We start from the raw sequence: 27,724 nt of genomic DNA on the forward strand, positions 1-27,724 counted from the left end.
GCAGCTGCTAAATCCGAATTTGCTAACATGGAACGTCTCGGCATCATTCGCCGATCAGACAGCCCCTGGGCCTCTCCACTACACATGGTCCTGAAACCAGGCGGTGGCTGGCGCCCATGCGGGGACTATCGCCGCCTTAACGAGGCTACCACGCCCGACCGTTACCCAGTCCCGCACATTCAAGACTTCTCTGCACACCTGGCGGGCAAACTTCTCTTTTCCAAGGTGGACCTAGTGCGGGGATACCACCAACTGCCAGTGCATCCCTCAGATATACCGAAGACGGCCGTGATAACTCCATTTGGGTTGTTCGAATTTCTCAGGATGCCGTTCGGACTGAAAAATGCCGCTCAGTCCTTCCAAAGGCTGATGGATTCAGTGCTCAGGGACATGCCTTTTGTGTTCGTCTACCTGGACGACGTCCTTGTTGCCAGCTCCTCAGAAGAGGAACACTTGGAGCACCTCAGAGACCTCTTCACCAAGCTCAGTCAGCATGGCCTGATTATAAATCCCGCGAAATGTGTTTTTGGCGTACCCTCCATCCACTTCCTCGGGCATCTCATCACCAAGGATGGGGCTTCCCCCCTACCGTCTAAGGTAGAGGCCGTCTCCACCTTTCCTCAGCCGCCAACAGCACGGGGCCTCAGGGAGTTTCTCGGCATGGTGACATTCTACCATAGGTTTATTCGCCGAGCCGCTGATGTCATGCGCCCACTCTACGAGGCCCTCAAGGGTAGGTCACCCAATCAAGCTGTTGAATGGACCGCTGAGAGGACCAAGGCATTCGAGGACACAAAAACCGCGCTGTGCCAGGCAGCCATGCTGGCTCACCCAGCCCCCGGAGCCCCAGTCGCACTGACTACAGACGCATCAGACCTAGCAGTGGGTGCCGTGTTCGAGCAGTGGGTTGACAATGCTTGGCAGCCACTCGCCTTTTTTAGTCGCCAGCTGGTCCCCAGAGAACGTAAATACAGTGCATTCGACAGAGAACTACTTGCCATCTGGTTGGCGATTCGCCACTTCCGTTTCATCTTGGAGGGCCGTGAGTTCATCGTCTTTGTTGATCATAAGCCTCTTACGTTCTCCATGTCCAAGATGTCCGAACCGTGGTCCGCCCGCCAGCAGCGCCAGCTGTCATTCATATCGGAATACACGACTGACATCAGGCACATTGCTGGGAAGTCCAACGTGGTTGCGGATTGCCTGTTCAGAGCAACCATCAGCGCTGTGCAATTGGGGCTTGATTATTCCAGTATGAGTGTGGACCAGGCTTCTGATAACGGCATCCAAACGCTCAAGAGCTCAGACACTGGTTTGCGGCTGGAGGAGGTTGCGGTCGGAGACTCAGGGGCCAAGCTTTGTTGTGACCTCTCCATGGGTTGGCCTAGGCCGCTTGTCCCTGCTGGCTGGCGTCGGGCTGTTTTTGAGGCAATACACGGCCTGTCTCATCCTGGCAGGAAAGCATCCATTAAGCTAGTGGCCCAGAAGTTTGTGTGGAAAGGGATGAGAAAGGACGTCCGGGACTGGGTCGACTCATGCGTGGCATGTCAACGCGCCAAAGTGCACCGTCACATCAAGGCCCCATTGGTACCATTCGCCATCCCCGAACGGAAGTTTGACCACGTTAACATTGACCTGGTGGGCCCACTGCCCCCTTCACACGGTTTCACTTACCTCCTGACGATGGTGGACACGACGACCCGTTGGCCTGAAGCAGTTCCGCTGACTTCCACCTCAGCTGTCGATGTGGCCCGGGCGTTCATCGGCACATGGGTCGCCCGTTTTGGACCCCCTGCAGATCTCTCATCTGACAGGGGCGCACAGTTCACCTCCGAGGTGTGGAACACGGTTGCCGAGAGCCTGGGAGTCAAACTTCACCGCACCACTGCCTACCACCCCCAGGCTAACGGGTTGTGCGAGCGGTTCCACCGCTCGATGAAAGCGGCCCTGCGCGCCAGCCTGACCGATGGGGACTGGGTCGATAAGCTACCCTGGGTCATGCTGGGACTGAGGACCGTTCCCAAAGAGGACCTTCAGTGCTCTTCAGCTGAGTTGGTTTACGGTCAAGTGCTGCGGGTGCCAGGTGATTTCATCCCAGACCCAACGACACCCTGGGCTGCATCCAGGGAGAAGTCCATCTTGCAGGGCACTGCAGGAGCGTTTGTGCCTATCCCCACATCGCGACACGGCAGGCCAGTTTCACGGGTTCCCTCCAACCTGCGCTCGGCTGGTTTTGTTTTCATTCGCCACGATGCCCACCGCGGACCATTGCGCCCTCCTTATGATGGACCGTTTAAGGTCCTGCAGCATGGTGACAAGACCATGGTCGTGGACATTGGTGGTAGGCCAGAGACTGTCTCCGTGGACAGGGTTAAGCCTGCCCACATGGATATGTCCAAGCCATTGGAACTGGCCCAAGCCCCACGGCGCGGCCGTCCTCCTGCGACACGACCCTCCGGCCCCGTGGGTACCCACTCTGACCCTCCGCCCCCAGCACCTGTGGGCTCTCCAACTGAGTCCACAAGCTCTCACCCCCCCGCTGTTCCAGCTCCTTGTACCCGCAGTGGCCGGGTCAGCGTCCCAACCAGGCACAGAGACTTTGACTATGGGTGAATTCTGGGGGGGCTTGTGTAGTGGGTTTTACATAATTCACCCACGGAACCATTGTTTAGTTAGCGAGTTCCTAGGGGGACTCTTAATTCGCCCCCGAGTGCGACGTTCACCAACCAGCCGCCCGAACTGTTTGATTTTTCAAAGCCACATCAATGGGGGAAGTGGATTCAAAGGTTTGAAAGAGTCAGACTAGCAAGTAATCTAGATGTAAGGGAAATTGTGGTTTAGATGTGTCTTTTATAATTTTGTATTTTTATATACTCTTGTAGTGGGTTTTACATAATTCACCCACGGAACCATTGTTTAGTTAGCGAGTTCCTAGGGGGACTCTTAATTCGGCCGGCTCGAGCCGCTCTCTTGTTTTGTTTTGTTATTGCAAGTTTAAATGTCATTAAAGCAGCTTTCGTTGGCACCTTCGTTTGACACTCCGCCTACGACTCCCGTCTCTGCTCGTTACACTCTTAAACCTTTGTACTCTTGTTTCTATATGTTTATATTTTTATAGTACACTCAATAAGTGTGTGTTTTTATGATTCCGAGTTATATTCAGAGGCAAAAGAATAAGTTCCCAAGCACCAAAAAATGTGTCTCTATTTATAAAGGTTAAACTTGAAAGACCTCTAACGATTTCTCTGGCTACTCCTCATGCCTCTTGGGGCCTGCTAACTATTATTCAAAATGGTCTTCGCTTGAGAGTTTGCCTCCCATATCCCAAGCTCGTTCGAGAGTTTGCCTCCCGCATTCAAGGCAGCTCCAGAGCTTGCCTTTTATATTAAAGTGACGCATTGCGTTATCAAGTTTCACTATCCTTGTTACTCATTTATTATACTCGCACACCATCTAGTGACCAACATTGTACACTACATTTAAACATGTGATTCCTGTCTAAACCGATCAGATTTGTTTCCTGTGTTCATATAAACCAATCAGATGTGTTGTTTTCTTCTTGTGTTTTCCAATAAATAAACCTCCTGCCACAGGCGGAGCGTGATTTCTTCCTGATCTGATGCTGAAAACACGCACCTCCGATGGAATTGACCAGCAAAATCTAAATCTCCGACTCAGTGCATTCTTTTCTTCATCCTAATACAAAAGTTTTAACCTTGACATAAGTGTATTCAAAGGTTTGAAAGATTCCGATTAGCAAGTAATCTGCTCCTCCGCTGAAGAAAACCAGGTGAGCACGCTCATGTATTGCATGGATGATATTCATCTTGGTCTAGCTTTGTCGGAGGCCCAGCAACTTTAGGATCAGGCGGTAAAAGAAACGCTGGATGCATACTATGTACCAAGAAATATTGTAATTTATTAAAGAGCAAGACTCACTCAGAGAGTTCAGCAGAGTAATGAAGCAATTGACTCGTTTGTAACAGCGCTGAACGTTTTGGCTAAAAACTGCAATTATGTAGCGCTCCATGACGAGTTAATCTGAGATCGAATTTTTGTAAGACACAGAGATATAATCTTGGTCGAAAGACTTGACCATAGAAAAAGCGATAAATCAAGCAAGGCAGTCTGATGTAATAAAAAGGCAACAGACAGACATTAGAGGTGAGGTAGAAACAGAACTGAATGCTATTACATTTAAAAACAAGAGAAAAAAATACCCATCTGAAAAGTCCCAAGCCATACAAAACGTCCAATGAAGAGCAAATCTGCCAGTGAGACATCCTGCTACTGGTGTGGTAAAAGCGCTGCACATGGAAAAATACAATGCTCAGCAAGAGATGTAATTTGTCATACCTGTGGGGAAAAGGACATTACAGTAAAGTATGCAAAACTGTTAAATCGGTGCATGTGGTAGAAACATATAGAGGTAATGACACACCATATTTCTAGGTTCTGTGGATGCAGTTTCTGATCCTTGGTTTGCCGATGTCCCGATTGGAAAACACAAAGTCAGGTTCAAAATAGACTCTGGAGCTGATGTTTCAGTAATTCCAGCCGAGATATGCGACAGTATAAATATAAATGTGTCAGAGTCTTCAAATCATTGTTTGGACCATGTGGTACTCTATTTTGTTTACTGAGCATGAATAAGGAGACACTGAAGAGGGAGAATACAAAATTCAAGAAAAAGTATATGCTGTCAAAGACTTGGATGTAGCTTTATTACGGAAGCCTGCAAGTGTGAAGCTTAACCTTGTGTCTTCAGCGGAGAGCATCAATATCAGTGTTGAGTGAAACTTATCCCAAGTTGTGTCAATGTTTGAGTTTAATGCAACAACACTACACTACACTATCAAGTTGAGGCCAGATGCTGTACCATTATCCCTGTCTACGCTAAGATGTGTACCTATTCCATTATTGGAAAAGTTAAAAAGAATCTCAAAGAATGGAAATGATGGGAATAATCAGCACTGTTGATGAGCCATATGAATGGTGTTCAGGTATGGTGCCGGTGCCAACAAAAAATGATTCTGTGCGGATTTGTGTGGATCCCACCCATGTCAACGAAGCTGTGTGCAGATAAAAAGTAAATTTTGCCTTCAGGTGAGCATTATGCTCCTGTCTGTCCTCATGGACCTTTGGCAAGTCACTTGCATTTTCCAGTCCTTTAATCTTTCCTCCTTAAGTTTGTAAGGTTTGCAGCAGAAACAGTGCAATTTATCATCTTTTTTTAGAGTACATAAACCAGCTTCTTCTGCCTTTTACTCCATTGACTAAGAGTCTATTAAAATAATTATGTTGACACCTCCGTCTATCTCATTGTTTAGGGCATGTGAATTTCTCACAATTATGACGCAATTGCCACTTGGCCAAATCTGATTCCAATTGAAATTTAAATGGCTTCCAAGATAAATATTTGTCACCCCACTTTTGAGAATGTTTTTTTTTTAGAAATGTCATTTAGTTGCTTTAATCATAAGTGAAACCACAAAGCAAAATTAAATTGGGTTGTTTTGAAACTAAATGTTATTTGAAGACACCTTAAATTTAAGTTGTATTAAATGTAATTAAAGTATTCAAAATGTTTTGCATTTAGTTACTGACGAAGTAATTGCTGGCACTCCTTCAACGTTCATCCTCTGTCCACTCCACGCATCGGCCCGGTATTATAGATCTATCTATCTATCTATCTATCTATCTATCTATCTATCTATCTATCTATCTATCTATCTATCTATCTATCTATCTATCTATCTATCTATCTATCTATCTATCTATCTATCTATCTATCTATCTATCTATCTATCTATCTATCTATCTATCTATCTAATCACGTTGATTGATTTAAATAATCGCTCTGCTTTAATTATTCCCAATATTTTGTAATAATCAATCTTCAAACAGCATACCTCACGCAAGACAATACTGTCCTCGCTTTTCATGCCTGGTAAGTGGGAGTGATTGTTTGTGTTTTAAAGTGTCCTCGGTTTAATTGAAGAGACACATTACAGTTGGGAGCTAATAGTTTTAAATCCTCTTTTTGTTTAAGAAAACCGTGCTTTGAAACGTTCAATAAAGTAATTAAGTTTGCCCATGTACTGAAAATAAAGAAAACATCCTGGTAAATACTGAAAATGGCGGCAGTAGCTCAGGAGGTAGAGCGCTCGTCTTGGGATCAAGGGATCTCAGTTTGAATCCCGGCTTGTCCGTGTTACATGTCGAAGTGTCCTTGGGTAAGACACTGAACCCCTAATACCCCCAATAAGCAGGTTAGCGTCTTACATGTCTGCAATACAAGGCCGCTATTGGGAAATGTGAAGCACACTGTAAAGCGCTTTGGGAAGTCATTGACTTAAAAAGCGCTATATAAATGCAGATCATTTAATTTCATTTAAAGATACATGAAAACCCACTGAAAATGAAACCTTTCAAGTTTTACTGAAAGTAACTTCACCTTCACTCTAATAATAAAGCAATACAAATATAAGAAAATAATAAGAAGAGGAAATGCAAGAATAACAGAAAAAAACTATGAAAAAAGAAACCAAATAATTTAAAAGACATAGGAGGAAAAAGGGAGCAAAAAATGAAGAAGAAAAAAATAAACAAGGAAAAGCTAAGAAAAAAAGAAAACAAAGAAAAAAGAAAACAAAGTAAAAGAGAGAAAAAAGATGAAGAAAACAAGCAAGGAAAAAAGAAAAAGAGGAAAAATATGTAAAAAAAAGAAGAAAAATCATGGGGAAAAGGTAGTTTTGGGGGACCCTTTGTTCTGAATATTACTACTAATAACTATGTAATGCCGCAGTCCAACTAGCAGGACGCGTGCTACACCGGCACGACCGAGAAAAAGCAAGATTCCGGCGCATATGATGGATGAAGAAGTGTTCCGCTGGTTCAAGAGCGTTCTCCATCCGGGCACCGGTGCTGTGAAATGCTCTTCCCCCTGAGATCCGTTCTGCAACCTTAGTGGAAATGTTTAAATCCAAGCTTAAAATACACTTCTACTCTATAGCATACGAATAACCTATACTTTTCTTGGACAATATATCTGTATAATTTGTGATTGCAATCCTTTGCTGTCTGGTAATCCTGAAAGGGGGATGCCACATGTGCGGTCCCTTCTCAAGGTTTCTTCATTTTCCTCATGTTGAGGTTTTTGAGTTTTTCCTTGCCCTCATGTTGGTTCCAGATCAGGGGATGGTGTAATAATAGTCTGAAAAATAGTCTTTGTAATAACCTGTGAAGCCCTTTGAGACTCTTTGTGATTAAGGGCTATACAAATAAAAATGACTTGACTTGACTTGACTCTGGTAAAAACAGGGGTGGGAGACTATGCCTTGCAATAACAGCAGAATCATTGACACATACTGCTCACCCGATATAGAGTTTCTAGCAGTATCGTGTAGACCCTTCTATCTACCGAGAGAGCTAACTGTGGTCATTGTGATTGCTGTTTACGTCCACCGGCTGCTAATGTTAGCATAGCGCTAAATCTCCTGCTTGCTGCTATAAATAAACAGCAGCTTGCACACCCCGACGGAGCATTTATCGTCGCCGGCGACTTTTATTAGGCATGCTTAAGGGCTGTACTACCCAAATTCATTCAATACGTGGACAGTGCAACCTGGGGGTAAAACACTGGACCGTGTGTACAGTAACATCAAGCATGCGTAAGAGCCCCACCCACCACCCACCCGCCCCACCTAGCTGGATCCGACCATCTCTGTCTGTCCCTCACCCCCTCATACACCCTCCTCTGGAGAAAAACAAAGCCTGCAACAAGGACAATACAAACATTTTCTTTGTTCCTTTATCTTCTTTGTTCTCTTTTATCCTCATTGTAAAATGTAAAACTGGAGTCCCACGTCCTATTTCGTTGTCACAATATTTTTCTCTCTGCTGTGACCTTTTAACTAAACTTTTTTTTAAAAAAAGCAACTTTCAACTGATAGTGTGCAGCTTCGCTTTCACACTAATAATCAAAAAAGCAATCTTAAAGCCCCAGTCTGTAATATTTGACTACTTGATGGAACTGAGTTGTCTGATGTGAGCGAGGGCCAGTGTCACAAAGCACAGCGTGGCGGCTGGATGCCAGAAAAACATTGCGGCAACCTAGTGTGGATTTGCACTGTGTAAAAGAAATACAAATTTCTCAACCTCCCATTTTTAAAAAAAATAAAAAATAACATTGGTAGGATGTCTATGTGTTTTTGCCGAGTATTAAAATCAAAGTTTTCTTTCTTTTAGGTTTTTGTTTTTTTACTTAGTGAAAGTTTTTGTACCACTAGAAGGCACGTAATATTACACACTGTCCCTTTAAGCTTTGCCTTCACACAAAATAAGAAATAATCTGCCCCCGAGTGCGACGTACACTCAATAAGTGCTTTCACATAATCATAAAGTAATTTCAAAAGCGCAAAGGTGTTTGCCTTCACACCAATAACAATAAAAACAATTTTCATAGTGTGAAGGTCTTTGCCACACCACCAACAGAGGTGGGTATAGTAGCCAAATATTATACCCCAAAAAAAATCTTACTTCAGAATATGACTCAAGTAGAAGTAAAAAGTAGTCACCCAAAAGGAGTAAAAGTTAAAAGAAATAAGTACTTGGTGAAAAACACTATTGAGTAACTGAAGCAGTCTTTTTTTTTTCAACAACCGTTCAATCAGATCAAATCATTCAAGTCCACCCAATCAACAATTAATTACAGGTGTAATTGTAAGTCTGTGGACTTAGAGAGTTGGCTTGAGTGAACCCTCTGTAAAATAAAAATGTATATACATGCAAGGCCAGCGCTATACACACTCTGCGTACAGCACAGTAAAACCCTGCTCACAAGTGCTTCCTGGTGTATGTTTGGAAAAAAATAACGCCTTAGCAGAGACAAACAGACATGTATTTATGTGGAGGGGTTCAAATAATGGCTTCAATGTGGCCTAATGTAGCGGAGTAAGAGTGGTCAAGTCAAGTCATGTTTATTTGTATAGCCCTTGATCACAAGAAGTCTCAAAGGGCTGCACGGACCACAGACTGGATAATATTTTGGGATATAAAATGAAATATCAAACGGAAAACAAATGCGATTGTTTATTCACGCTTCGGCTTGATTAAAAAAAATAAGCCGCCGGATTCCAAGATACTAGTCAAGTCAAGATTATTTTGTTGATGTTTGAATTTCAAAAAGTGGTCTTTTTTAAGGGTGGGAGCAGTATTCTAACATGTAGAGAGGTAGTGATGATGACTATGTTCCAATTATTAGAAGTGGAGACAAAATAGGCTTAGAAAATCATCAACACATCTGTCTTTGTGGGTACAGAGTGATGTACACATATCAGTTATGGATAGGCTAATTTTGTTGGTGATAGGAATGAGTGGAGAGGTGTTGTAAAAGGATAGTGGGATGTTTGGACACGTTCTAAGGGATGGACAGGGCACCCGTATGATGCGGCAGGGGTAAACCAGTGAAAGCTGTCACCCTGCTGTTGAACAGAAGAGTGTGTTGTGTCACCCTGACCCGAGTGACATGGCCGCTTTCTTGTGTCCCGTTTCATCTGGAGGGACGAAAGCATTACCAACTTCGGTGCCGAGGTGCCTAACTTGTTTGGGTGTTTGGACATTTGGGTTGGCCATGGTCCCAAAATGTTTTTGTGTGTTTTTTGCTATTTTTCCCTTTTTTATTTTATTTGTTATTGTATGTGTTTGTGTTGCTGTTGGTCACCCCTCTTGAGGGATATGACCTAGGTAGGTAGGTCGCTCGCTCAGTCGGTAGATAATTTAAAAAAAAATTGAAATAATTTACGGTGCATCTGAAGTCATTGATTGGGTCAATGATCCAATGCCAGGTAGAAATCTAACTTCCTATGGAAATCACAATAGCCCATCACTGGTGAGCTATGTACAGAACCAGTCCCTAGGCTGCTCAGGTGCTCCTAGGGAGCTACCTGGTGCTCACGGGCGCATACATGGTGACCCCGAGTTTGAGTAATTTTGCTTCAGCACATTTTTGATACACCCCCCAACATAGATTTGACAGTTTGTTTGTTTTTTACTGGACTTTATTCAGGCCATGTACTACTGTACTTTATCATGTAAGTTGATTCAGTGTGTCACACTTTCTTACGATTTGGTACTTCTACTCACTTCATCACAAGTATCAAGTAAAAGTAAAAAATATAGTGATTTCAAAATACAGTACTCCAAAAAGTACAGAATGTCCCAAAACCTACTCAAGTAAATGAAACGGATTAAATGTAACCCGTTTCAACGTCTGACCACCAACAAACTACCCACCAAAACAAAACGCCACGGCACACATCCGTGTATAAATTGCGCATGCGCAGAAGTGTCTAGTACGCCCGTCCAACCAGTCAACTATTTTGTTCAGAACGCTGGTCTCTTCGGTGAGGCGGTGGGGCTAAACCAAAAGAAGACCTTCGCCCTAAAAGGCAAATGCAATCTCCTCAACGTTTTTTCTTAAGGCAGTTTTCATGCATCGGGCTGCGTATCTGATACTTACCACAATATTCATATCAGCGTCCAAACCAGTTTAGAAAAAAATGGAGCACACATTTGCGCTTGCGGTAATATACGTCGCTTTTCTATCATACACGCCGAATTTTTATTCGAGCAGTCAAATTGTTTTGGAGCCCTATGATGTACTTTTTGACACGGCGGTGGAAGCGTACTACAAAAGTGACTGGTTGTCGGTAATCCTAAACATGGAGAAGGCATTGAGGAACAGAGGTACAGTCTACAAGGTAAAGGCAGAATGCAGACTCAGATGCGCCGACCAGACTGCTTTCAAAGATCACCCGGCCGTCTTGATAAATGCTATACCAGGGGCAGGATCTGTCGAAGACTTGGATTTTTTCCAGAGAATCCTAAAACGTTCAGACTGTGTGAATTCATGTGAAAGGGCGAAACTTGGAGTATCAACTTTGCATCAAGTCAGTGATGAAATAGAGTTGGAGTTCAGAAGGAGGACACCCTATAATTACTTGCAAGTTGCATATTTCAAGGTACAGTAGCCTCGTGCAATCCTCTATTATAAATTGATAATGCCGATTAAAACGCTCTCGTTTCAAATGTTTCCATGAGTTTCCCATAACCCTGGCATTACATGCACCATATTCCCGTACGCAAGCATGCAAAATTGCCACGTCATAAACCTACATCACCGTCCTCCTTGAAATGGCAATACAGTGGGACCTTGGTTATCGCGGTTAATGGGGACCAAAACCACCCGCGAAAAGTGAAAATCCGCGAAGTATCGGCGCCCCTTCAAAAAATATATATATATTTGTATTTTATTTTATTATTATTGTTTTTTTTAGACCCGGTTAATGGGGACCAAAACAACCCGCGAAAAGTGAAAATCTGCGAAGTAGCGATGCCCCTTCAGAAATGCTTAAAAAAAATAAAATTAAAAATATATATTTGATTTTATTATTATTATTTTTAGGCCCGCGAAGCTCTGAACCCACGAACGTCGAAGCGCAAAGTAGCGAGGTCCCACTGTAGTAGGCGACGTAGTGTGTTTTCAAATTTCCTATGTAGAATAGCTGATATTTTGTGCTAATATCACTTAGGTAATTGAGTCAGTTAAAAATGCAGGAAAAAATTAAAAACTTAAAGAGATGAAATACATGTTGGGACTCCAATGCTATTTTACCACAACACAAAAGGGGATCAAATTTAATGATGAAATCAGAGAGATCAAACAAGAACTAAAAGCTTTGGCGAAAATAAAGAGCAAAGGCAGAATGTCACACTTTCACTTTACCTCCAGAAACCTTGTTAGAATATGATATGGTGAAATTGTGAATGTGTTTAATTGCTGTTAAAAGTGTCGATAAAAATTGTTCAAACCTCATATTGTTAGAATATGATATAATGAAATTGTGAATGTGTTTAATTGCTGTTAAAGGTGTCAACATAGAAACTGCTTTCTGTAAAGAATTGTTTGTTTTGTGGCTTTTTAAATTTAGGCAGCACCAATCCAACAAAAAAAAAATAAAAAAAAATGTTTGTAGGCGAGACCAGGTACAGTTGTAACAGATTTTGATTTCTCCCCAATTTATTATATTTTGGTGTAGTCCTCTCAAAGCTTTGTACATTATACCTTACTTTGTCTTTTACCAATAGACATCAATGGTAGAGTGCGAAGTTGCTCCAAAAGTCTGGGACAGAGAACAGTGTTACAATCATACCCAGTACCAGGAACTGTTGTAAAACTTCTAGTGGACAGTTATAACAGTTTGATTATTTATTGCAGATAAAGTTCAGATAGTCCAAATTTGAAGAATTATTTATTCTAAGTATATGACAAGAAAAGCATGGAATAAAACAAAGTACTTGTGTCATATATATCCTTATCAATGGACAGCATTGCTAATCAGAGTCTGACAAGCAGTTGTGGAAAATGTATAAACCAGTGCCTGGGATGCAGCTTTTATGGGCAAATTGCTTGCAATCAAAACACTGTACCAATGTTTCTATTCTTTAATTTTCTTTGCCTTTGAATTTGTCCATAAAGACTTAAACATTGTCATTGTTGGATGTGTTAACGACTCGAGGTTGACTTATCGGGCGGGCCGATTAGCGGCACTGATATTTGGAAATTTGACGGATATCAGTATCTGTCTATTTTAAATTCAACGGGCAGATTTTTTAGTCTCAGATGCAGCCACTCTCTCTCCCTTGCTCCTACTCACCCCCTTATTTTAAGTCATGTTGGTTGTATTGAGCCCTGCAACTGGCTGGCATCCAGTTAAAGGGGTCCCCTGCCCAGTGCCTGAATGATGGCTGGGTGGGCCTCCAGCACTCCTGCGACCTTGGTAAGGATAATAGGCACATATATTTGATGAGGGGGGAGGGATTTTTAAGGGTTATTGTTCTATCTTCGTTATTCATTATCCATTATCCGTTATCGGTCAGTTCATAATACACTACAAAGCCTAGGAGCCGGGACACTTACTCTCAGCCAAAAGGCCAAGCTAAGGTCCTAGCCCTAAAGCCTTGCTGCGATCATTGCGGGGGGGAGGGATTTGGATGGATGGTTTTATTTACTTTTTTATTCATTGTAAAAAAAAAAAAGATCTGTGAGCTATTTAGGTTTTATGTACCTTTATAAGAGTTGGTGCCGAGCTTAATTTTATTTCCTGGCCCATTAGTTTTTGATTTGAGTAAAAGATGAGTCATGTTAGTTGTGTTGAAATTCTAATTTATTTACTTTAAAAGGTTTCAAAGTGCTTACAGTTTTGTTTGAAATTAGAACAAAAATAATTTGTTTCTTTTTGCATTATTTAAAAATACTTTGGCCAATTTTTAAGCTTTTACAGCAAATTGATATCAGCTCCAAATATAGGTTATCGGCATCCTCTTAATACTATTAATCGGTATCGGCATTTAAAAACCCATTTCAGTCGATCCCTAGTTACAATTGTCCCCGTACCTATCAGCCATCATTACGCGAATTTTTTTTTTCATGCGGTTGTTAGATAGCATGAAAAAAACACATAGGATTAAGCCAAATATTTGGACATTATAGCCATGTGCCAGAAATGTGTCAATCTTAACCATAATTCACACGAAACAATAATCAGTGAGAAAGAAAAAGGTTGAAATCACACCTGAAAATGTGTTTTTGACGATAATATGAAACAATGTCACTCAGGGTCTTCGACAGTCTTGTGTTAGGTCAAAATGGAAAGGGGAGTATCCTATATTAGCGGCATCAATAAAACTCTCTTCCAATTGCTCAAACCTTGACAGTTACAACTGTCCCCTTGTTAAAACTGGCTCTGACTCCCCTACTCTATCAGGTATACAATACAGTATAATCCAATAAGATACATACATGATCATGAGCCCAAAGAAAGTAGGCTGGAGCATAAGCTTTTATATGGCTACCCCTATTATTATTTATCTTACATGCATTTCATAATCCATATTTACACAAAATAAAATAAACCCTACCCTCCCCCAAAATTATATTGCAAGCCCGCAATTATACTCCTCCTATAACATCTCCTATAACGTACTACACTAGACACTTTAAACTGGACCATACTTTACTATTCTTGCTCTACACTCACTTTCAAATGTGTTTTATCTTATTTTCTTTATCTTATTGCCTTAACTCATTTTGAGTTAATCTTATATTTTTATCTGTTTAATATTTGTAACATTATTTTATGTATACCTGTATACCCTTTCTATTATGCTAATTCCAGCATACAAGCCCCTGCTGACCAGAGAAAAACCTACAGTGAAGCAGGTGAGGGTGTGGTCTGAGGGGGCAATGGAGGCACTACAGGACTGCTTTGATTGCACTGATTGGGACATGTTTAAATCGGCTGCCACTTACAACAACAAAATAAATATAGATGAGTACGCCATTTCTGTGTCAGCCTACATCAGTAAATGCGCAGAAGACGTCAGCAATAAGAAAACTATATGCACCCGTGCCAATCAGAAGCCCTGGATGACTGCTGAAATACGAAAACAACTAAAAGTACGGAACCTTGCCTTTAGATCTGGTGACAAGGAGGCGCTGTTATCAGCGAGGGCTAACCTGAACCGGGCTATCAGACTAGCAAAGCGAACGCACAGTCAAAAAATCCAGGAACGTTTCCTCAGCACAACCAACACCAGGGATATGTGGAAAGGCATTCAGGCCATCACCAGTTACAAGTCAACCACCGCCCCAGTGCAGAACACTAGCATGGACTTTCTGAATGACCTCAACAAATTCTTTGGAAGGTTCGAGGCACAAAACGGCACCCCTGCAGCGAAAGCGGTTCCAAATCAGGACGAAAGAGCACTCCACCTGGACTCATCTGACGTGAGGAAGACCCTGAGAAGGGTCAACACAAGGAAGGCTCCAGGCCCGGACAACATTCCGGGGCGGGTACTTAGGGAGTGCGCCGATCAGCTGGCTTGTGTACTAACAGACATTTTCAACACCTCGCTAGACCAAGCCAAAGTACCATCATGCTTCAATTTTGCCAACATCATCCCAGTGCCAAAGAAACCCCAGATCTTATCACTCAACGATTACCGGCCCGTTGCACTGACTCCTATCATAATGAAGTGCTTTGAGAGACTGGTTAAAGAGCACATCACCTCCAGTCTCCCCTCCTCATTCGACCCCTTTCAGTTTGCCTACAGGACAAACCGCTCCACCAGGGATGCCATCTCCTCTGCGCTTCACCTGAGCCTGACACATCTAGAGGAGAAGAACACCCATGTGCGGATGCTGTTCCTGGACTTCAGTTCAGCATTCAACACCATCATCCCACAACATCTGGTAGACAAGATGAGACTCCTGGGTTTCAACACCCCCCTGCGGAACTGGCTGCTGGACTTCCTCTGTGACAGACCCCAATCAGTGCGGATAGGTCAGAACAGTTCAGATGTCATCTACCTCAGCACGGGCTCCCCCCAAGGCTGCGTCCTAAGCCCCTTGCTGTTCACCTTGATGACACACGACTGCGTCCCTAGGTCCGCCACAAACCACATCGTGAAGTATGCTGACGACACAACAGTGGTGGGCCTCATCAGGGATGACAACGACCTGGCCTACAGAGAGGAGGTGGAGCAGTTGGTGGGCTGGTGCAGGGACAACAGCCTGGTCCTGAATGTCGACAAAACTAAAGAGATCATTGTCGACTTTAGGAAAAACCAGCCCAACCATGCCCCACTTTGCATCAACAACAAGGCTGTGGAGGTTGTCAGCAGTATCAAGTTCCTAGGGGTGCACATTACAAACAAACTCACCTGGTCCGTAAACACTGCATCACTGGTGAAGAGGGCACAGCAGCGCCTGTACTTCCTGCGGAGGATGAGGAGAGCCCAACTGCCCCCACCCTCCCTCATTACATTCTACAGGGGCACCATAGAGAGTATCCTGACCAGCTGTATCTCTGTGTGGTGTGGAGGCTGCAGCGCTACCGACTGGGGTAGTGTGAGGAGGGTAACGAGGACAGCAGAGAAAATAATCGGGACTACACTTCCCTCCATTCAGGACATTGGCCAGAAGCACTGCCTATCCCATGCAAAAAACATTACCGGGGACCCCTCTCACCCCCATCATGGACTGTTCACTCTGCTAGCCTCTGGGAAGAGGTACTGCAGTGTGCGGTGCAGGACCACCAGGCTCCGCAATAGTCTAGTCCCCCTGGCCATTAGACTGTTAAATGGTCAATCTAACATATAGTTAACTTAAATCTAAACGGCTGCTAATCTGACTTTTGCACTACTGGCAGTTTTTTTTATAGCTTGCCACTCCTTGCACATTGCTCTCTGCACTATTGTAATTACAGCGTTATTGTTACAGTGTTAATGTTACTGTGTACCTGACTTGTTAACCTGACTGCCCATATTGCACATCTGGTTAGCTACTCTTCTTGCACTATCGGCACTATGGTAAAATACTACACGTAGCCAAAATACAATACAACATTATTTATATCTGTACATTCAAGGAAACTGTGGGGGTCAGATGCATCGACATTTCGTTCTGTATACACGTGCACTAGAATGACAATAAAGTAGATCTGAATCTGAATCTGAAAGATAGTTTCAGTTTTTTTTATGCTGGCAACTGTGTGGACAGTAAAGTAAGAAATTAATTGTGCAGGGAATCGTGGTTCTTTACTGTGCATATGACAATAAACACTTTGAACCTTGAATCTAACAGTCCTAAAACATTCATATTCTTAGCACTCTTTTCAAAAATACTCATAGCATATAATTTTTAAATTTATATTAATTAGGGACATTTTTAAGGTCATTATCTTAATCATTCCATAATTAATACCTCTTTGTTTGGCACAATAGCTTTTCAGTGTTGTGGAAACATATTAAACTTTGAAATTATGGATAACCTTAGATCAGAGGTCTCCAATGTGGTGCATGCAGGCACCAGGGTGCTGGGTCTTTAGGGTTTAACCTAATTTCCAATAATTAATCTATTAATAACATAGTAAAAACATAGCACGAACATAATATGTTGACACTTTAGAAATGCATATCAGACTGGGTGCCCTTTGTGCTAATTTGTAAAAGTAGCTCTTAGCTTGAAAAAGGTTGGAGACCCCTGCCTTAGATGATCAGTGTCGACTCTGTAGAAAAACAGCTTTTTAATATTTGTTGGGAGTTGATCTTCACACGACTCTAGTGGTTAAGGAATCCAACCAACCTACCAACAATATGATTTTTTTTTGTGTTTAATAAATGTTTTTGTCTATGTATTTACTCAGCACTGCTATGTTCTTTAATCATTTGGATTGTATACTGTGTATTAGGTAACCAACTAAGATACCTCAGAGAAACTTATCCTTTTCACGTTTTGGACATTATCTATCTTTAGGTCTATTTCAACATTTTACTTTTCGATTTCCCAAACACCAAAACTTGTGTTTTGATAAGTTTAATGATAGTTTGTTTTTATTAAACCTTTCCTTGATTTTGTTAACTTCTACTGTCATTTCTGCCTGTAGTTATTGGAAATTCATTCCAAAACCTATTATTGTGGTGTCGTCCGCAAATGGAACATATTTTCATTTCAATTATACATACAGCAATCATTTATATACAATGAAAACAATAAAAGTCTTAACACAGACGTTCGAGAAACTCCACAGTAAAGCACATAAACCTTGAATTACAGGCATCAATCTGTACATGTTAAAATGTACTTGAGCGATATGATTTATCCCAACGATGAGCTTCCCAGGTTGTAGTTATTGGTTAAAATAGGCCCCGGTTTCCCACTAAAACAGGGCTCTCAAAGTCAATTGAGTTAGGGCAGACCTGGGCACTCCGGTCCTGGAGGGCCATACGTCCTGCCAGATTTTGAAGTTTGCTCTTCTTTAACTCAGGTGATACAAATTATAACCTCGTTAGCAAGTGCTCGTTAACGATACTGGTGATTGGAATCACCTGTATTGGATCAGAGAAACCTCAAAAATCATGCAGAACATACAGCCCTCCAGGACCGGAGTGCCCAGGTCACTAACTGTTAGGGGCTGCTGAAGCTATGATCCAGATTAGGGAAATCATCTTTTTAAATAGGATTAAAAAATAGGGAGGAAGAAATTTCTAAAAAGGCAAAAAACGAAAACATGTAAAATAAAATGTAGGTTAAATAAAGAGGAAAAAAAGAAAATCGAGAAAAATAAAGTAAAAAGGAAAGGAAAGGAATGAATTAAAGAGAAAAACAAGACAAAAATCGATTACTTCTCTTTCTTCTTATTTTTCTCTTCTTTTCATTATTTTTCCCTTGAGTTGTACTTTTTTTCCTAATTCTTTTTTTCTTTAATTTTCTCTTTTACCTTTTTGTCTTTCTTTTTCTTTTTTTTCTTTTTTTTTTTTTAAATTACTTTTTTTTACGGTACCAAACGCGAGTTTGAGACTACTGCACCAAAACCTCATGCCAGTTCGAAATCATATTTCCTAAGACCCATCACTAGTGCGCTATTATCAGAACCTGTCCGCAGGCTACTCAGCTGTTCTTGCCCACGGGCACCATGTTGAAAACCACGGTTCTACATAATCAATTCATGACAGAACTCTAGAATAATAATAATAATAATAATAATTTCCTTGTATTGTCATTCTGTGTAACAATGTACACAGAACGAAATGTCGATTGCACCTGACCCGTTGTAGCGAGCCGATGCAGCCGCAGCCAACAGAGGGCGCCGCCGACCACTTTTTAAGTCTTAGGAATGACTCGGCCGGGGCGCGAACCACCGACCTCCCAGTCTCAAAGCGGGCGCCTTACCATCTAGGCTACTGAGTGTTTACTCTATAGCAGCTGTCTCAAACTCAATTGAGTTGGGGGCCACAAGAGCTAGGGTCCAGGTGAGGTTGAACCAAATGGGGGTTTCCACCCAAAATAAAATGCTGATAAGAACATTCCACTGTTCTTAAATAGCTTTTAAAAGAATTCTACACAAAATAACGACCAGTCAAACAACGTAACATGTTAATCAACCAATCAATCAGTGATGAATTAATTCATAACCTGCATTAGTTGCTCTTAAAGTGACAGTGTGTTTTATTTAGTGCCTCTTATTGGTCAAAAAGACTATTGGGTTAAATGATACACAAAAATACATATAGTTTTTTTTTTTTATATAGATTTGTATTATTTTTAATTATTTGTTGGTTTGGGAGATTTGTATTGATTAAACACAACAAGAGGCTCATCTAAAGGGAGCCTATTTTATTGTCGGCCATTTTGCTACCCCAAAAAAACAAGAACCTGTTATTTTCTTTTCATTTTTTTCTTTCTTTTCTCTTTTTTAATTTCTTTTCTCTTTCTTTTCTCTTTGTCTTTCTTCTTTCTTGCATTTTTTCATTAATAAGTTATTTGACACTTGGAATTTTTATTGTTTTATATCATGGAAAATGCTGTTATTTTGTACACTTTTCTCCCATCTGTCTACTGATTCATCGATTATTAAGATAATCATTAGTTGCACACCACCTTTCCAGGTTCAGGACCTCATCCCTGTAGGCCTCCTAGTTCTCCCCTGTTATTCTCCCCACTAAGCGTTGTGTCGTCAGCGAATTTGACAATGATGTTCTCTAGGTGTGTGGGGCTGCAGTCATAACTGTAGATTGTAGAGCGAGTACAAGAGTGGGCTCTGCACACAACCTTGTGGCGTGCCAGCGCTGTGGGTGCAGGCAAGGGGAAAATCAAATGCAAACATTGAACTATAAATCCTTGAAACGCAGTGTCTTGGGATTGCACAATCGCACCACGGCACATCTAGCGCTGCAACAACTAATCAATCAAAGTAATTTAAAGCGATTATAAAAGCTTTTACAACTTATTATATCATCGATTTGTGGTTTCACGTTTTGTATGAGCCAATTTGTAACTTAAATAAGTGCATATAAGAGTGCACACAATTCTGTTGTGAAGCTGAGAGTTGTAGTACCACTTTATTCCGGCAGAGTGGGCCAATGTCGTTTTTACAAACAAAGATCTCATCTCATTAACTGCACCGCTTATCCTCAGTAGGGTCGCGGGGGTGCTGGAGCCCATCCCAGCAATCATCGGGCAGTGGGCAGGGGACACCCTGAACTGGTTGCCAGCCAATCACAGGGCACACAGGGACAGACAACTCGCTCGCTCATTCACACCTAGGGACAATTTGGACCGGCCAATCCACCTGAAATGCATGTCTTTGGAATGTGGAAGGAAACCGGAGTACCCGGAGGAAACCCACGCAAGCACGGGGAGAACATACAAACTCCGCGCTGGAAGTCCGGTAGCTGGATTTGAAGCCACACAAGAGGTTCCCGAGACCTTAGAACTGTGCCGCACACGCGCTAACCACTGCGCCGCCGTGCTGCCTACAAACAAAGATATATATATATATATATATATATATATATATTAAATAGTTTTTTTTATTGAACATTGCACCATTACAAACAAAATTGGCATGAAAGTTTCAACCTTGTAGTATTTGACTGTTTCATCATGAAGCAAAGTAAACAATTAAAAAAAAAAAAAATATATATATATATATATATATATATATATATATATATACTGGACTGTCTCAGAAAATTAGAATATTGTGATAAAGTTCTTTATTTTCTGTAATGCAATTAAAAAAACAAAAATGTCATACATTCTGGATTCATTACACATCAACTGAACTATTTCAAGCCTTTTATTATTTGAGTATTGCTGATTTTGGCTTACAGCTTAAGAAAACTCAAAAATCCTATCTCAAAATATTAGAATATCATGAAAAAGTATACAAGTAGGCTATTCAACTAATCACCTGAATCATCTAATTAACTCGAAACACCTTGCGAGGGTTTCCTGAGCCTTAAAAACACTCAGCTTGGTTCAGTAAACTAAATCACAAGTATGGGGAAGACTGCTGATCTGTCTGCTGTCCAGAGGACCATCATTGATACCCTTCATCAAGAGGGTAAGACACAAAAAGAAATTTCTCAAAGAGCAGGCTGTTCACAGAGTGCAGTTTCAAAGCATATCCACAAAAAGTCTGTTGGAAGGGAAAAATGTGGCCGGAAACGCTGCACAACCAAGAGATGACCGCAGCCTTAACAAAATTGTGAAGAAGAGCCGCTTCCAGAATTTGCGGGAGCTTCAAAGACAGTGGGCTGAAGCTGGAGTCCAGGTATCAAAAGCCACAGTTCACAGACGTGTCCGGGAAATGCGCTACAATAGCCGTATTCCCATGGTCAAGCCACTTCTGAACTCAAGACAACGGAAGAAGCGTCTGACTTGGGCTATGGAGAAGAAGCACTGGACAGTTGCAGAGTGGTCCAAAGTCCTCTTTTCAGACGAAAGCAAGTTTTGCATTTCATTTGGAAGTCAAGGCGCCAGAGTCTGGAGAAAGGCTGGAGAGGAGCAAAATCCAAGTTGCTTGAAATCCAGTGTGAAGTTCCCACAGTCAGCAATGGTTTGGGGAGCCATGTCAGCTGCTGGTGTTGGTCCACTGTGTTTCCAGAGTAAATGCAACTGTGTACCAAGAGATTTTAGAGCACTACATGCTTCCATCTGCTGAAAAGCTCTATGGAGATGAGGATTTCATTTTCCAGCATGATCTGGCACCTGCCCACAGTGCCAAAACCACCAGTAACTGGTGCACTGACCATGGCATCACTGTCCTTGATTGGCCTGCTAATTCCCCTGACCTGAACCCCATCGAGAATTTGTGGGGTATAGTTAAGAAGAAGATGAAAGACACCAGACCTACAAATGCAAATGAGCTGAAGGCCGCTATCGAAGCATCCTGGGCATCAATAACACCTCAGCAATGCCACAGGCTGATTGCCTCCATGCCACGCCGGATTGATGCAGTAATCCGTGCAAAAGGATTCCCAACCAAGTACTGAGTGCATCAATGGACATTTTCAAATGTTTGATTTAGTTTTGCTGTTATAAAATTATTTTTTTACTTGGTCTGAGGAAGTATTCTAATATTTTGAGATAGGATTTTTGAGTTTTTTTCAGCTGTAAGCCAAAATCAGCAATATTCAAATAATAAAAGGCTTGAAATAGTTCAGTTGATGTGTAATGAATCCAGAATGTATGACATTTTTGTTTTTTTAATTGCATTACAGAAAATAAAGAACTTTATCACAATATTCTAATTTTCTGAGACAGTCCAGTATATATACAGTATATATATATATATATATATATATATTAATGACATGTTTAACTGTACACAAGGGGCAAATTATATATCATTTTCAAATTGGGAATGCTTATCATATTCAAAGATTTAACCCCAAAAAACAATTTTTTTGACAACATTTTTAAAAGTGGGTTTGCATTTTTTTTATATATATTTTTTGTTGATTAAAAAAATTCCACTCATAAAATGAAATGTTTAGTACTGTATTGTTATTTTTCTTTTGTTTTTTATGGTAAGTCAAATTGTAATATAATCTGTCGATGAGTTGGTAGGAAAAGAGTATTTTACGTATAGCATTTATTGAATATATTTTAGTTTATTGTCATGTTAATTGACAGTTTTTTATTCTTTTATATTATAAAATATTCTGTGTTTTTTGTACAAATTTTCCATCTGTCCAAAACTTAAAAATTTGAAGAAAGAGGAGGAAATTTAAAATGTCTTTAAGAAAACCGATTTATCCATTCATGAAAAAAATAATCGACCGATTCATTGGTTATAAAAATGATCTTCAGTTGCAGCCCTACCGTGCAGCTCTACTCCTAATTGCTTATTTTAAGACATGCACCGCACATGCAGCTAACTTGGTTTGAGTGACAGTCGAGCAGATTTTCTGTGGATGTCACACAGTGAACACTCTGCACCCAAAGTCATTATGATGAATGAGGCAACTGTTATGCTTTTTTCCTCGCAGATAAATAAGCTGGACAAGGCAGTGGCAGCAGCTAACACATTTTTTCAAGCGAACAAAGAACATGTGGAGATGAAGCAGAACCTTGATTACTATGGCACGATGTCTGGGGTAAAGGATGAAGACTTCAAAGATCTTGAAGCCAGGCCGCACATGGTTTGATAACATTTTATAATTGGAAAATACAATTTGAAATCTTGTCTTAAATCTTAGACCACTATGTTTTTTTTCAGGCAAAGTTCTTGATGGGGAAAAGTTATTATAGTGAAAACTCTTTTAGTATGGCAGCCAAACTATTTGAGGGGGCTTTAGATGACTACTTTAGTGCTGATGAAGAGTGCAGAGCACTTTGCGAGGGAAGCTACAACTATGATGGCTACAACTATATAGAGTACAATGCTGACCTCTATCAGACAATGACAGGTGAAGCATTGTTGTTCATAATTTGGTGAAAGTACACATAAATATTCTTTTAATTGTTGTGTACTTGTGTCAGACCATTATATTCAGGTGCTGAATTGTAAGCAGCGCTGTTCCATAGAGTTAGCCCTTAATGCTGGTGGAAGTGACAAGCCACTGGAGGATTTTCTTCCCTCACACTTTAACTACCTGCAGTTTTCCTACTACCACAGTGAGTATTGTTTTGTTGTGGGATTAACTGTTTAAAATCTATGTTAAAGTTAAAATTTAGGAGACACTCAAAATAAGGGGAGAATACATCAATGGATTTTGAACTAGTAACGAGAACCTGGGAGAGGGGCCTTCAGATAAGAGAATTCCTTTCCCTGTTTCTGACGCTCTCTCATGAGCCTGCTCTTTTTATCAAACATCTTTAGTGTTACAAAAAGCAGATCAGCCCAAAAAGGTGTGGATATCAAAGAGCAGCAACATGATTGGCCGATAGCGACAATCATGTCAAAACAACGAGCAAAATAAGGAGCTGGCATCCTATGAATTCTCCTTTGCATTCGTCCAATATTAAAAAGAGAATAAACTTACCAATATCACAAATTGAGTCATTCATTTTCTGTGTGTCCCATTACAGTGGGACCTCGCTACTTCGCGGTTTGACGTTCGCGGGTTCAGAGCTTTGTGGGGCTAAAAAACAATAATAATAAAATAAAATGATTTAAAAAAAATAAATAAATCTTTTTTTTTTTTTTTTTTAAGCATTTTTGAAGGGGTGTCGCTACCTCGTGGTTCTACGTTCACGGGTTCAGAGCTTCGCAGGTCTAAAAAATAATAATGATAGAATAAAATAATAAAATTTAAAAAAAAAAAAAAATTTGAAGGGGCGTCGCTACGTCGCAGATTTTCACTTTTCGCGGGTGGTTTTGGTCCCCATTAACCGGGTGCTTATTTGCTCACAAACAAATGCGTTATTTCAATGGGTATACATGCAAGAGTAATTGCAAAATAAAAGGACTAACCCAAACATTTGAATTTAACTATTTGCGGACGGACCTTAATCGAATTGCACTGCATATTTGAAACGCTTTTCATAACTGGAACAACGGCAATAGTCCGATTTACATGTAAACATACCCAATTAGAGATTTGGAGAATCCGCTTTTGTTCCTAATCATAGAAGCAACTGGTTATTCCATTTACCTGGTGGATGTTCAAGGGGAGATATTGATGAGCACTGCTCAATATCTCCGTATATTTTGCCACTTGTGCCAGCTTTTTCTGAAACATTTTTTGCGTCGAATTCCAAATTGGCTAATAATTGCAAAAAATAAGTTGTAGGGATATGCAAAATATTTCTGTTATTTACCATTTACAAAATGCATTAACATCACTGGTTTCAAGTTTTATACATACGATTTTTTTCCCTTATTATCTTTATATTTTATTTTAGTTGAGGATGAAACACGGCCACCTCTGCCAAACTTGGTATGAGGGGATTTTTTTATTCTGGTCCATCAAAGCAGCTAATAAGGCCCTGGGCAGAGTTGGGCACGTTACTTTGAGGGCATGATAATCTTCCCAAGTTTCTAAATCAGTATGAGTTTTAATCCACCTTCTCTTCCACCACTCTGCATCCACCCACTAACTCCATTGTACCAGCTCAAGTCACAACAAAGGTAAGTTCAAAGGTAACCGATTTAGATAGATAGATAGATAGATAGATAGATACTTTGTTCATCCCCGAAGGGAAATTCACATTTCCAGCAGCATCCCTGAGCTAAGAACAATCGAGAACAATCGAACAATCGAGAACAATCGAAAATAACACGGGAGCTGCTGGAGTGGCTGCCATTCGTGACGGCGCCGGAAGAAAAGATTCAATTTGAATCATGTACAAACAAACAGTAACTGAGTTAGACAATAGTAAAAATAACTAGTTACCATGGAAGCTTATTTTTAAAGTAATATTAATAGTTAACATTACTTTAAATATAAGTTGTTTTATGTTGAATAATTTGAACATTTCTGAGCAGCTTTGGAGTGAGTTGAATAGAGAAGAACAGGTTGTGTTATGGAACCTTTTAATATATATCACCTCACCAGCAACAGATTTATCCTACACTTCGAGTGCAACAAAAATATACAATAAACAATATTATAATATTGCAATCAGCAGTAGATAATATAAAATGAGTGTTTTAGATCAAATCTAACTCGAACGGTCCGTTGTAGGGATGGGAATTCCGACAGTTTTTCGAGAACTGGCTTTTTCAGCTTGGCTCACTAAAAAGAGCCAGCTCTTTTGGCTCCCAAATGTTTTTTTAGGTTGTTTTTGTTTCGTAATACATATGATACAATTTAAAATGTATTATAACGAATGACTTTAAAAGGGTGAACACAAATCAAAATGAACTCTAAAACTTTAACCCTAAATGAAACAAGAAACATAAATTAAAATATTTATAAATCTACAACGAAAAAGATATATTACAAAACCATTTTTCATACTCACCAAATCGAATGTCAACAGAACAGAATTCCTGAAAAAATGCCTTTTGACCAAGCACAATATAAAAGTAGCGCATTGAAGGGGACCAGCTCTTGAATGGTGTGTAATCTGCTCTCACTTTCAAGAGCCATCTAATTGAGCCTTTTCGTTCACGAGTCGGTTGCTTTATTCACCAATATGCCTTTTCTTTCGGTGTATTAGATAGTGGCAATTTGAAATGGTGACATGATCCGAACAGTCGCAGGGTAAAAACTCGGAGGAGCTAAAAAACTGCGGAAAATGGCTTCACGTGTGCAGGGACATGCTAGTATTGGTGTTCTGCAGCCAAAGTAACACACTGTATTGGCGGAAGAAATAATGAGTTAGATTACCACGTTACTGAAAAATAAACACTGGCCCTGGCTGATTTCATGGGCGAAAATATATTTGTTTCCTCAATCAAGGCTGTACTTGAACTGGAAATAAGACCAGGCCTAAAAAAATCCAGCCTGACCCATCGCGGCGTGAACACGACAGATGAACTTGATTTGTGTGACCGAGGCCAAACGAAACCCCCAATTTTCACATTTTATCCAAAGGGAGGAAAGGTGATGTTTGTCGCCAAAAAAAAAACAGCCGGCACAGAGATTCGCACTTCGGCGGGAAAATGAAGCAGGTGTTGGCAAAAAAAACACATTTGCAACCGTGAAACAACTATGAACTATGAGTTTTTAGCACAGCTGTCACCACAGCAACTATAGAGAGGTCCTGCCTTCAACTAGACAAGGTTAACATATTAGTGTTCCTTACTCAAAATATGCACAGCTAAAAAATGGTATATGGCCTACGGAACAGTAGCCTGCACTTTTTTTTTACTATTTCAGTTTTTTTTCGTTTACCTGGAATAAATATGACCCACCACTATTAGTTTTTTTTGCAGACTCTTGAGATTCAATTTTATGTCTTGTGTTAATCTTTAGAGTGACAGTTTTTTTTAAATTATCAAATCTTTTATTTACATTTTTGTTGAAAATGAATGTGAGTCAATTTTCAAAAATTGTTTATTTGTTGTATTTTATGTTTTTCTTTTTTTGACAAACTATTTATGTTAGGAAATTAGTTTTTGTTTTTTTTATTATGCCGTCATTGATTTGCAGTACAATTATTTGTACAGTGAAAACTTGGGAAAATCATATAAAATGACCTAATTGTGATGTATTTTTCTCCATATTGACCAAAACTAATTGAAGTTAGGTAATACAAAACAAGTGGAAACAGTTACTATACCAGAATAGGTTTAAAGTCTGTTTTTGTTGTACTTTTCCTGTAGGTGAAAACTATGAGCTATCCGTTGAGTGTTGCAAGACCTATTTGCTATTCCACCCTGACGATGAAGTGATGAAACAAAATCTAGCTTATTATTCGGCTGCATTGGGATTGGAAAAAGCTGCTTCCATTACAGAAAGACAGGTACTGTTCTTTTAACTCATTTTCACATTACTGAAGTGCTTCTCAATTATTTTCTGTCATGTCCCCCCTTGGAAGAAGAAATTCCCTCGTGTGCCCCAAGATGGTTTTTTTTTCAAGTGATCACATAACATTGTTGGGGACTAAACAACGATTGCTCGCTATGGGTGGTAACACGTCATGTTTAGTGGAAGTACAATGTTGGCAAGATTGACTTGATTTTCTCTCTTTTTCTGGGCTTGTTCTTCTTTTCCCTTGCTTTTTTTCTACCTGTTTTTAATCCCTTTTTCTGTATTTTGTATTCATTTTGTTTATTTTTTCTAGCTTTTTACTTCCTCTTTTCTTTTATTTCTGAGGGTTTTACTTCTTTTTTTTTGCTTTTTCCTCTTTTTCTTATTCCTGTTTTTTTTCTTTCGTCTATTTTCTCGATTTTCTTTTTCATTTTTGGGTATCATTTTT

General features: G+C 40.5%; 1 protein-coding gene across 2 annotated transcripts in view; it reads left to right on the forward strand.

Annotated features, from left to right (window-relative positions):
- Window positions 1–10,365: 10,365 nt before the first annotated feature.
- The window catches only part of p3h1 (prolyl 3-hydroxylase 1), a 71,814-nt gene continuing 54,455 nt past the window's right edge, over window positions 10,366–27,724 (forward strand). The window contains exons 1-5 of one of the 2 annotated variants that reach the window (XM_088337366.1): window positions 10,366–11,024; window positions 22,903–23,055; window positions 23,133–23,322; window positions 23,396–23,530; window positions 27,129–27,268. In XM_088337366.1, coding sequence (XP_088193492.1) covers window positions 10,563–11,024; window positions 22,903–23,055; window positions 23,133–23,322; window positions 23,396–23,530; window positions 27,129–27,268 — 1,080 coding nt within the window. In that variant the 5' untranslated portion in view covers window positions 10,366–10,562. The remainder of the gene's footprint in view (window positions 11,025–22,902; window positions 23,056–23,132; window positions 23,323–23,395; window positions 23,531–27,128; window positions 27,269–27,724) is intronic. The other variant, XM_088337367.1, reaches the window with a different exon arrangement.

Source organism: Urocampus carinirostris, chromosome 6 (assembly GCF_059441175.1).
Source record: "Urocampus carinirostris isolate Australia breed hairy pipefish chromosome 6, RoL_Ucar_1.0, whole genome shotgun sequence".
Lineage (NCBI taxonomy): Eukaryota > Metazoa > Chordata > Actinopteri > Syngnathiformes > Syngnathidae > Urocampus > Urocampus carinirostris.